The 11,951-nt window shown below is 37.3% G+C and overlaps 1 protein-coding gene and 1 long non-coding RNA gene across 2 annotated transcripts; one reads left to right on the forward strand and one right to left on the reverse strand.

Moving 5' to 3' along the window:
- Positions 1-261: 261 nt before the first annotated feature.
- MRPL15 (mitochondrial ribosomal protein L15) lies at positions 262-7,604 on the reverse strand. The gene is made up of 5 exons (XM_019711080.3): positions 7,424-7,604; positions 6,392-6,546; positions 4,796-4,961; positions 2,022-2,145; positions 262-1,523 (listed from the first exon to the last, which is right to left on the reverse strand). Exons 1-5 carry the CDS (start codon positions 7,529-7,531, stop codon positions 1,186-1,188), a joined length of 891 nt encoding a protein of 296 aa, XP_019566639.1. The 5' UTR covers positions 7,532-7,604; the 3' UTR covers positions 262-1,185.
- Positions 7,605-7,653: 49 nt separating this feature from the next.
- LOC148757644 (uncharacterized) lies at positions 7,654-10,666 on the forward strand. Its single transcript, XR_016021722.1, has 2 exons — positions 7,654-7,999; positions 8,570-10,666. It is a non-coding gene; the product is annotated as an uncharacterized LOC148757644 (long non-coding RNA).
- The last annotated feature ends 1,285 nt before the right edge of the window (positions 10,667-11,951 follow it).

Here is an 11,951-nt window from a genome sequence, read left to right on the forward strand (position 1 = left end):
ACTCTGTCACTTGGGGTCTCTGAAAAATAACGTTTTAAAATTTGTCCTGTCTTCTGTAATGCATAAGTGGCTATCATAGAAGAAGGTCCTAGTAGTGAGTCCTATAAGTTTTGGGTATTAAGAAATGGTTTAACAATAAGCCAAACTATATAATCCTAAGTAAAAATTGAAATATACTCTTGGTACATAAATTACTTTATACATTGAATCTCAGGTCATATATATAAGGTAAATAAGTTAACAAAACAAAATATCGCATCATTCAGGTTTTTAAATTTTTTTATTTTAAAAAAATACATAGCTGGAATCACTTTATTTCTACTGTGGAAAAATTATCATGAATTATTCAAGATTTAATTACATCAAGATAAATTGAGCCTTCTTACGGTTTACATACAACAGATCTTTGAAAAGCTAAGTAAGCTTACTAACTGCTGAATTTTTTACATTAATTTTCACAATTACCAATTGTTTTTATGGCTTATATACTCACTAAACAATTTTTTCAACATCACTTAAAATGACTGAAAGACAAATGTCTCCAATATATGAAATAAGTAAATGTATATTAGAATTAGAACACTTTCTTCAGGGGAAAAAAATGTTAATAGCTTAATAATAATTGTCTACACATCAGAGTTGAGAAAATGAACTCACCTGGAATTTTTGTTTCAATTTTAGAAAATATCGTACTACTTAGAAACCAGTCTTAAACCTTAAACTCACATCCCACATCTTTATCATCTCAAGTTGAAGGCTTACCATCTTAACACTGGGTAGCAGAGCCTCCTTGTGGCTACTGAAGAAGGGGGCACCAGCTCCCTAACAAGTGCACTAACCTTGACTGAACAGGCATACAAATCAACCCCATTCCACTTGCATATTCACTCTTATTTGCAACAATAAGACCCGGATGAAAAGATCATGAAAAAATTGACTAGAAATATTTTTAAAGTTATAATCTTCCTTTGGCAGACCACCAGGGAGTTTGTATCTTTGAGACAGAACCTATAGATTCAGTTCCTACAGATTTTAATTTTTAAATTTCTACAAAGGAGATGATTACATAGAAAACATCCAAAAACAAAATCTAGACAATTACAAATTAAGAAAATGCAATGAGATACATATGTTTCATTCCCTTTTCCAGTACTTGTTTACAACTTTGCTTTCTTGGAAGGGAATTCATGAGCTATAATACTTGAGGAGATTCTCATCTGTAGGTTTTAGGATTTTCTTATCTGCCATATTCACCACCCATCCAGGAGCAAGACCAAAGAAAATCTGCCTTGGATCCTTTCGAGTACTAAGCATTTTGAAGAGTTCATCTTTAGTGATATCAGGTAAAATATAACCATACTTCTTGGCGAGTTCAAGTCTTGCTTCAGGAAATTTGGCAGGATCCGCCAGGTAACCACGGTTCTTTGCATCAGTGTAATATGGGACCAGGGCTTCAGGTGGAAGCATTCGTTTTGGAATGGGTTGTCCCCGTAGAAAGAATGGAACAGGTTTGCATAGAATTTCTAAAACGCATTTTTAAATAAAAAAGGAAAGATGCAAATATTGGCTATGTAAATAATGATCATCTTTTAATAATGATTTTCTTTTCATTATTAATTTTTTAAATATTATCAAGATCAGAACTTAATTCCAAAAACCTTTTTTATTAAGTAGTCTTGTCTTAAGTAAGCAAGCGGAAACACTTCATTTTCAAAAGTTTGCTACTTGACAAAATTACTCCTGAGTTACTAAAAAATAATGAATTTCTTAAACATAAGTAACATCATATTTAAGTACTATGTTTAAAAACAGAAAACAAAACCTCTTTATGACATAATGGCTAAAGTATATTAAAAGAAGATGGAGCCCCAATAGCCAGACCAATAGAAGGAAATCCTGAAACAGAAAACCAAGATCTCCAAACTGCAAATCAAAGAACCATGAGGACTTTTAAAATCCTCATATGGCAGCCAGGATAAGACAAAGAGGAACAGAAGAAAATGACTACAGAACAAGCTTACCCAGACTTCTTGGATCATAGAAGGCTGTAGTAACAACACCACCATTTTTTTCAATTGCAGCAATGGCTAGTTCTGAAGCCAACTGTACTTCAATATTAACTTTCGCCTTAAAGGTGTCAGCACCCTGTAATATGTCAAAACGTCTGTAAGTAGATACCTTGACTAAAAGTAAAGTAATTATGGCAAGTTTCCTTTTTACAGTGTTTTCTCCGCCAAAGTGTCTACAATGTAAGTCATTCCTCCTCTAAATACCTCTGCTTAGAGGTCCTATCAAACAACATCAAATTATTTTACATTTTCAGACCACCTTGTTTTACCAATCTTCATTCCCTATAAGCAGGGATGACTATATTTTCATTTAATGCATTTTGTAGACACCAATATAACCCCCAATCCCAGTACTTCATTAATTGTAGACTGCATAATCATAATAACAACTGTATGACAGAATTATTGCTAAACTATTATCATAGCTGGGGACACTGAAGCACAGAGAAGTTAAGTAATTTGCCCAAGATCACAAAGCTAGGATTCTAACCCAGGGAGTCTAGTCACAAGTGTCTGTGTTCTTAACCACATGATACCATGTGATATAGATAAGAACTTATCAATACTGTATTTCCCCGAAAATAAGACCTAGCCGGACCATCAGCTCTAATGCGTCTTTTGGAGCAAAAATTAATATAAGACCCGATCTTATATTACATAAGATGGGGTCTTGTATAAGACCCGGTCATGTATTATATTATATAAGACCAGGTATTATGTTATATTATATATTATGTTATATTACATAGGACCTGGTATTATATATTATGTCCAGTATTATATTATACACAGTATTATATTATACTATATTATATTATATCATACTGGGTCTTATATTAAAATAAGATTGGGTCTTATATTAAGTTTTGCTCCAAAAGATGCGTTAGAGCTGATGGTCTGGCTAGGTCTTATTTTTGGGGAAAAAAGGTAAGTAAACAAGAGGCCAAGAGATGGTTAAATAATATGAATGGGCTGAAACTGGCAAAAGAACAACAGATCTGACAATAATATCTGAACTTTGAAGAGGTTAGCCCTCTCTAGGGAAAAAGGCAGAAGACAACAACAGAAATTCACTTTGCATTCACTGCTGATTTTCTTATAGTCCCTAAACTGACCAAAAAAAAAAAGTCTACCTTTCCCTAGATGGTCAACACTTAAAAAGTGCAGCACTGAACTTTAAAGATCTGGTTTTGATCCCTTTAGTTAGGATGTTATATATTTTACTCTAATTTCAAAACATATTCTGACAAAAATAAAAACATGGTGGCCTCATCATTCTTTTTGTGGTGCCAGAAACTTTTTGCTCTTTTGGTGTGGTTGAAACAAGCCGGCTCCCAATCAGATTCCTTTTCTTAATTATAAACTTTAACATATTTCAATAAATATTCCACTATTCCAACACACATTTTTTTGTCCATGATTCTGGTCTGCATCTGTATAATCAATGGAACCTTTAACTCAATAAAATAACCTCATTATATTACTTGTGATTTTTAATTACTATTCCATAATTGCTTAACCATTTCCCTATCCTTGGGCATTGGGGTTAGTTTCAGTATTTTCAGTTTTATATAAAGCATTTTTAGAAATGTCTTTATATCAGATAGGTTTCTTTGTTTTTCCTTTAGAACATATATTACCAAATTGGTAATTTTATGTTGAAAGCTCAAAACAGTTTTAATAGCCACTATTTATTACAAATCTGAAATCCAGAAAAGGTTAACCAGTTTACAAAGCTGTAAATGATGTGTAACTGTACTTACTCAACCACTGCTCTGGTGTAATTTTCAGGATTATTCCTGCTAGTTTAATAGACATGCATTAACAGCTGTTGGGATGTGCAGTTTACTAGCTAATGAGGTCATGGATTTTTTTCCATGTTAATTTACATGTGTATTCCCTCATACACCCAAAGTAGACTCCTGAGGCTTACTCAGGTATTCGGTATTCTCTTTTCAAATCATTTTATTTGGAAAGCTTTTATCCATAAGGTTTACTTTTTCAAAGATATCTAAAAGGTTTTTCTATAAACACATGCTTCCCTCTAGTGGACACTAAGTTACTTACACAGCTGTATTATTCATATACAAGAAACAGGAATAGTTGATTTAACAATGTACGAGTTTATCTGTTTTTGAAATGCCTGGCCAATTTCTATAAACAGAAAACTTCTTTACTACAATTAGAATTGGATTTGATTTATTCCTTTCCTCCATATTAACTGAGTGACTATCATGAGCCAATACTGAAAACATAGCAATGACTCAAAGCCCCTGCTCTCAAAAAACTTATTTAACAGTAAGGAAGACAATGAAAAATAAATGCATTACTTGGTAATAAATGTCAGGTGTTCATATATTCAAAGAAAAATACTTTGAGCAGGGTAAGGCAGGGGGTGGGATAGGGTGGGGTGGACGTGTGAGTACTCCTTTATAAAAGAATGTCAGAAAAAGATCTTCCTGATATGGTAACATTTGAACAGAGAACCAAAGGAAGCAAGGGAGCAAGCTGAATGGATACAGAGAGAAGAGCAATCCAGGACCAGAGAACAGAGGCCCTCAATGAGAATGCCAGCTTTCTAAAATCACAATTGAGTGTAACACAATCACTACTACATAATGGTTATGACACTGAAAAGGGATATATAAAATAAAGACGGCAACTGTTGATTATATAGAAATTAAATAGTCATCTATGTAACTCCAATAAATCTAATCCAGACTTACCTCCTCTACCAGCTGAACACCATAATCTCTTTTAAGTGGCTGGATGGTCACACCTCTCCCATTAACAAGCTGGGTTAAGTCGATAGGCTGAGTAGGATCAACTCGACCCAAATCAATAAGATACTGCAGTCTGTTAAGACTTAAAGGCTGATACTGGCGTCTGAAGCTACAAAACAAGAATATAACAGTTGAAAAACTCAGTCAAACTTAGCTTCCTATAAATTCTCCAAATCAACTCAACGCTTTGTCCTATGTTGTAGGGACAGAGTCCCAGAGAGCAGTTTCCAGGCTCTCGGCCTCAAGTGGAAAGGTGCTGGCTCGGTTATTAGATGGCCATTAGCTGTAACCAGTTGGCCATCAGCTGTTACCAGTTGGCCATTAGCCAATATTGCTTTGTATATAACTGCCGAGGCTATGCTAGCAAGTGCGGTTAGCAAGCACAGATTGCAGATGGCGCGGATCCTACTTCCTGTGTCTTGCCAGGCCACCAGCAAGACAGTGATACAGGAAGACCCATTGTTGGGGTATTGGAGGATGTTTGCTTCTTGTGTCTTGACTGGCCACCATCGAGAATATAGTGGTATGAACCCCGTACCTGTGGCTCCGTTGGTGTTCCTTTTCGGCCTCACCATATCCTGAGTTCCCCTGCGGGAAGCGGGAGCTAAGACCCTGCATTACGTATGTTTTCCTCCATCAATTTAGATGGTTTAACAAAATAGAACCTTCCTAAGTATAAAAAACATGTAATATTGCTTGTGTCATGCAGGGTGTCATGCGGGGACTCGGCTCCCGCTCCCCACATAAGAACGCAGGACATGGTGAGGCCAAAAAGGAACACCAACGGAGCCATAGATAGGGGAGTCATACCACTGTATTCTCGCTGGCAGCTAGGCTGGAGACACAGGAAGCAAATATCCGCCAGTGCCCCAACAAGAGGTCTTCCTGCACCCTAGTCTCACTGGTGGCCAGGAGAGACACACACAGGAAGTAGGATCCAGACGATCCGCAATCCGCCATCTACTTTTCTGCCTGCCAACCCAGTACAGTCCCAGCAGTTATATCAGTGACTAATTGGCTAACTGGTTACAGCTGATGGACAATTAGCCACAGCTGATGGCCATCTACTACCCGAGCCAGCACCTTTCCACGTGAGGCTGAGAGCCTGGAAACTGCTCTCTGGGATTCTGTTCCCACAGCTTGATTTTTGGTAATGAAATAAAATCAGTACTTCCTTTGTTTTACTAAAGATAATTTGCCTTTCTAAAAATTTATTTCACTCTTTTACACAAATAATAAATTTGTGGAAAATTTACATTAATTACTGGGTGACTACAATGGAACAGATTTTTCTAGATATTATTGCTAAGCCTCTAAACAACCAGGAGAGCAGGCATTATTATCTCCATTTTGCGCGTCTTAGTGCAATGTCTGGGCTTTTTTTCCTACTAATCCAGGCTAAGTTTCATTACCAAAAATGGTTCAGGGAACAGCACAAATTGGCTTCAACGTGAACTTAAATTTCTACGAAGCTATTTTTTTTTTAGGTGATGCTCAGGAAAATTGGGGATTTTTACTTTAAAAAGCAAAGCATCTTACCTATGTCCTTCATTAAACCCATATTTGGGGATTCGGATGTAAAATGGAGTCTGGCCTCCCTCAAAGCCCAGTCTGGGCCGGGTTCCTCTCTGCCGTTCTCCTTTATGGCCTCTGCCACATTTTCTACCTCTTCTCCGACCTCTTGGGCGTCTTTCCTACAAAGAAGAGTTTTAGATCTACAGATGCATTTTTAAAAACTGTATTTTGCCTTTTCACTGTATATTTCTTTCATGTCACTCAGTCATCCAACCAACCAATACTAACACTACTAAGTGCCAAGCATGGTTCTAACTGCTGTAATGTCCACACACTCTAAATTAGTATCTTTGCCTCCAAAGATGTAATGTAGCTTATTCTTCTAATTAAAGTCCAAGTTGTGTTTCAAAGGCAAAGATCCAAGATGAAATGGGGATAAGGATTCTGGGACAAGCTGGCGCTGAAAAAAATCCTAGAATGAAACAAACACGACAAACAATGACACAGGATATTCAAGAAAACTTATTTTGTAATCACTTGTAAATATGTAATTATTACCTACATTATTTTTAAAATTGATTTATAAAGAAAATATTTTTCTTAATTTACTTCCTGTCACTTCAGGAAAGCAACAAATTGATTTTAAATTACAGATGTCAACACGTTTTATAGCTGTATTTAGTGATTTTCAGAAGAGATATCCAACGTAACAAATCAATTCAAATTTTTCCCATGAAGACAAAGACATATCAGAAAAGCACTTCATTTTAAATCCAAAATTTAATGAAAATCATTTTGCAGTTTCTGCGACTTCCCTGCAGTTTCTGCGTTCTCCCTCCCTAATTAACATAATTATGCTTTTAAGTGTAAACCTTAAGAATCAGGACCAGGTGGGAAGATTTTCTTCTGTGCAATTCAGGAGAACAAGGACTTGGCAACACTACGTTCATCCCAACACCCTTCGGGACAGGCGTCCCAGAGGACGACCCGCAGTAAAGGGCCGCTCTCATTGCCCCCGCCCCGCAGCGCTTCCTTGCTCCGCCACCAACCATTTACCGGTTTCCTGGAACCTGGATTCGGCTTTAAGTTGGCCAGACTCACACGGGGCAGGCCCCGGAGCAGGTCCAGAGGCCTGGCCCCACGACCTTTCAAGAGACCGGCCATGACCCGCAAGGACGAGAAGACCCGCCGCCGGCCGCCCTTAGCTACCGGTGAGCACACGTGGTCTCTGGACGCTGCTTTACGGCCGCGGCCCCGCCCCTGTCGTGTTGCGGCGGCCGCTGGGCCCTCTGCCCCGGGGCGGGGCGTGATCCTGGCGTTGGGGGGTGGATTTGGAAGGTTTTGCAAGTTTGTTCTGTGGGTGTTGCTTGCTCTGCCCTCTTTTATTTTTTTGTTTCTTTAGTTCTTTGGGCGTGTGATCATATTTTGAGAGTTTGTGCCTTAATGTGGGGCTCTTAACATGCAATGTTCTCTTTTGTCACGCACTGGAAACGCTGTACGTTAGAGAATCTGAGACGGTGTTGGGCCGCGTGGTCCTCCTGAGGCGGTGTCTTCTCGGAGCTCAACGTGGAACCGGGAGTAAACTGACGTGAGCGCTACATTATTAGCTTTAATCTTGGCTAATTACACGCGGTAAGATACGAAAATACTCAGTATGTGCGACTAGATACGGACAATTCTATTAATAAATATTTTGAAATAATAATATTTAGGGTCCAGCTATTAAAATGCCTGGTACCAACCTGTGAATAAGATTCAGACTATGCATGCTCATCCGTGTTCGTCTATGCTTTGAGTCACTGAGATACTAACTTCACTTGTTATAATGATAGGAGCCATACTGAGCGCTTGGTAAGTGCCAGACGCTTTAAGTTAGTCTTAACTGGCTTTATGTAACTAAACCATTCATAGAGATAGATGCTATTACATTTTACTGACCGAGACAGTAAGAATTGGCAAAGTGGGTGGGGTAGCTTGACTAAGGTCTCACAACAAACGGCAGAGGCAGGATTCAAACTTACACTGTCCCCTATTATAAAAATATTTTTTATCATATAAAAATTGAATATCAGCAGCACAAAATGCCTAATATTTTTACTGTAAAAATGTTAGCTTCTGTGTTTTTGTCTTAAGTGAGTGTAAGATAGAAGACCATCTTTTTATTCTTTTTATTGTTCTTTTTATATTTCATTGTCTTCCTAGGAAGTTGTTCCTGCTGATTCCTATTAACATCACAAATAGTGAAAGTGAAAACAAATTTTTGGAGGGCAGCTACTTCTATGTTTAACTAAACCTTTTTGAAGTTATGTATAAAATTACTACAGAAGGAGGTTGCATTCATTCCTTTAAGCAATATTTATGAGCAAGACACTGAACTTGCTACTGAAAAATATACGTGGATGAAATCAAACAGGATCTTGCCTCCAGGTTGTTAAAAATCTACTAGGGGAGACTTCCCAAAATTGAATATTTTTTATAAGTTAAAAAAAATGTAAACATCTTGAAGACCTAATAGCACAAACACAAGAAAAATACAAATATATGAGTTCTATAAAACTATGAAGATAAGATCTGGACTCTAGAAGTACAAAAGAAAATATAGGGGGGGAAAGTGAAAACTGGTTCCTGCCTTTAAGGGTTTTCAATTCAATATTTTTCATGATCTTCTTGTTAGAAATGTCATACTTCTGGGAAGAAAACTAAAAAATATATTGCAAAATGTTACCAAATCTACAGAAAGATACACAGTTTTTTTTCTCTACATACCTAGAAAAATCATTGTTTGCATAACTATTAATTTCTGGGTGTGTTAATGCCAATAATGTTTCTGGTTTTTTTATCAGGGAAAAAAACTATCAAATAAATACAAGACAGTCTGCTACTCTTCTTGGAAGTAATGTTTTTTGTTGTGCAGGTTTTATAATGTTATTGGTGGACATCAGTTAATAGTGGAAATCAGTTAATATTGGAAATAATAGTTGTTTGTAGTTAAATTGTAGGTTCCATGTTTGTTTATCCTATATCCAATATGTTGATTAAGCATAAAACTCAAAATAATTTTATGAGTTTCATGTGTGTTTTAAGAATGTCAAGTAAGGTATGTGGTGAATAAGTCATTACTCCTTCCTTAAGCCTATAGAAGTTTTACATCATCATTATCATTACCCAATAATATTTATTAAGTATGCACATGCTTAGGGTGTTGTGCTAAACCCTGTTTAAATCATGTTAAGGAGACCTTGTAATAAGAAAACATCTCAACAACTAGTTAAGGTCCATCTTGATTCCAGCCTGTTAATAGTGACTATTGAATCATTATATAAAAAGAATGAAATGAACCTTGTAAAGATGGTATAATTTGAAGTCCCTTGGGAAGACCTTTTTCTCCCACATTCCCAAATAATCTTTTCCAACCTATCCCAGTGCCTGACAGTCTGTCAACATAGATTAATTCCTTTGAACTCTTTATTTAAAAAAGAAAATTCTCAAGGTGGATAAAGAATGAGAGTGGGGGGGTGAAAATCAAAGGGGATAAATTCATCACACACATTATGGCTTATCTAAACCATAATGATAATACACTATGAAATGAAGTGTCTGATCATCTTAAGCCCTGTGTTTGAGATTAAAAAGACAAAACAAAAACAGGCACATAAAACTCTCCCATCTCCCTAAATGAGATCACACATTTGGCAGGAATGGCAACAAGAGGAAGAAAGAAATGTCAATGATTAGATTATTACTGAATTTTTCAATGGAGTAAGAGCAAGACATATTAAGAATAGTGCTGGGGCGGGCGGGTGGCTCAGTTGGTTAGAGCGCGAGCTCTGGGCAACGGGGCTGTCGGTTCGAGCTGCGCCCTCTGCAACTAGAATGAAGTCAATGAGCTACCGCTCAGTTCCCGGGTGGCCAGATAGCTTAGTTGGTTGGAGCATGGGCTCTCAACCACAAGGCTGTCAGTTTGACTCCTCGACTCCTGCAAAGGATGGTGGGCTGCACCCCCTGCAACTAAGATTGAACACGGCACCTTGAGCTGAGCTGCCGCCGAGCTCCTGGTTGGCTCAGTTGGTTGGAGCGCATCCTCTCAACCATAAGGTTGCCAGTTCGACTCCCGCAAGGGATGGTGGGCTGCACATCCTGCAACTAACAGCAACTGGACCTGGAGCTGAGCTGCGCCCTCCATAACTAAGATTGAAAGGAAAAAAACTTGACTTGGAAAAAGTCCTGGAAGTACACACTGTTCTGCAATAAAGTCCTGTTCCCCTTCCCCAATAAAATCTTAAAAAAAGAAAAGAAAAAGAATAATGCGAATAATAGCCTAATAGGCTAATTTTGTGATGATCAAAATTGAGGAGTGGGAGACAGCTCTGGAGAAGTGATTTTCCTTAGTGAAAGAGGGAGGGAACCAAGAGCATTGATACTGGGAGAAGAAAAATACAGAGAGCTGTGAAGAGGGCATGGAATGAGACTGTAAATAAATGTCACCTTAATAAAACCTACCTAGTTTTGTCAAAGGTTGGTCCTGACTTAAAGGTCTTCATTCACACCTAAATAGGTTTTTAAATTTTATTAAAGTATAGTCATGTGTACATTTGCTATGAAAAAAAGCAAATCATACAGAAGGGCCTGTAATGAGAAGCAGTAGTTCGCCATAGGCAGTCACTTTTAACTTTGTTTTTATTTCTTCTGGTGATTGCCTCCATGTTTATAAATTAAAATGTCTATCACTAATTGTTTTAACAATATTTGATGTTTATTCACTTGTTTTATGATCAATGAAGATTTAGATAATCTGAACTATTTCCTCCTTGTATTTTGGTTCTCTCACGATAAACGATGTAATTTAAATAATGTAATGTACTTTAAACATCTATTTCTAGGATTTTCAACTTTCAAAAATATACATTTGCTCCTCACTGTGTGTAAGATGAAGATATCGAGATCCCCAATCTCTCACATTAACATCCCCTTTTATTTTCCAGCTTCTGTTAGCCATATCTTATAATATGCCTATACACTTATTTAGTGTAAATAAAAAAAACTACAACAATTACTGTATATTTGCTCTCTCTAAGCAATTTTCAGTATTTCCCTCTTTCCTGGCCACAAAGAACTGCCTTTCAGACTAACAGGCTTTTTTTAAATTTCATGGTCACAAACCTCAAATTGGTCATCCTATTCCAGTGTTCTAGAAAACTTACTTTTTCACTCTCCACAGTAATTATTTTGTATCTCCACACACACCCCCCCCTCTATTTTCCTCCCTCTACCCCTCCTTCCCTCTCCCTCGCTCCCTGCCAATTTTCCTTATACTTTAGAAAAAGAAGTTACGCGATAGGGAACTTCCTCCACATCTCACTACTAAATGTACAATCCTTCCTATAGAATGAATTCATCCTCTGCATTCTATTAAAGTGAAGGAAGTGGCTTTTTTCTTTTTGTCAGTCTTGCCACCTCTGATGTGGACTCCCGTCCTTTCTATATGCTTAAGGATTTCGTTGTTTTGATTACCCCCTCCTGCATCATCAATATCTCATGCTGAATAGTCTCAGCAGCATATAAAAATGCTCTTAGCACTCATCTT

This window comes from Rhinolophus sinicus, chromosome 7, assembly GCF_057876585.1.
Source record: "Rhinolophus sinicus isolate RSI-liver-muscle chromosome 7, RSI-T2T, whole genome shotgun sequence".
Lineage (NCBI taxonomy): Eukaryota > Metazoa > Chordata > Mammalia > Chiroptera > Rhinolophidae > Rhinolophus > Rhinolophus sinicus.

Coding starts and splice junctions, on each gene's coding strand:
- MRPL15 (XM_019711080.3), bottom strand. CDS start 7,531: ATGGCCGGTCTCTTGAAAGGTCGTGGGGCCAGGCCTCTGGACCTGCTC. Junction 6,547..7,423: donor ATCCAGGTTCCAGGAAACCG/GTAAATGGTTGG, acceptor TCTTCTTTGTAG/GAAAGACGCCCAAGAGGTCG. Junction 2,146..4,795: donor GTGTTCAGCTGGTAGAGGAG/GTAAGTCTGGAT, acceptor GACATATTACAG/GGTGCTGACACCTTTAAGGC.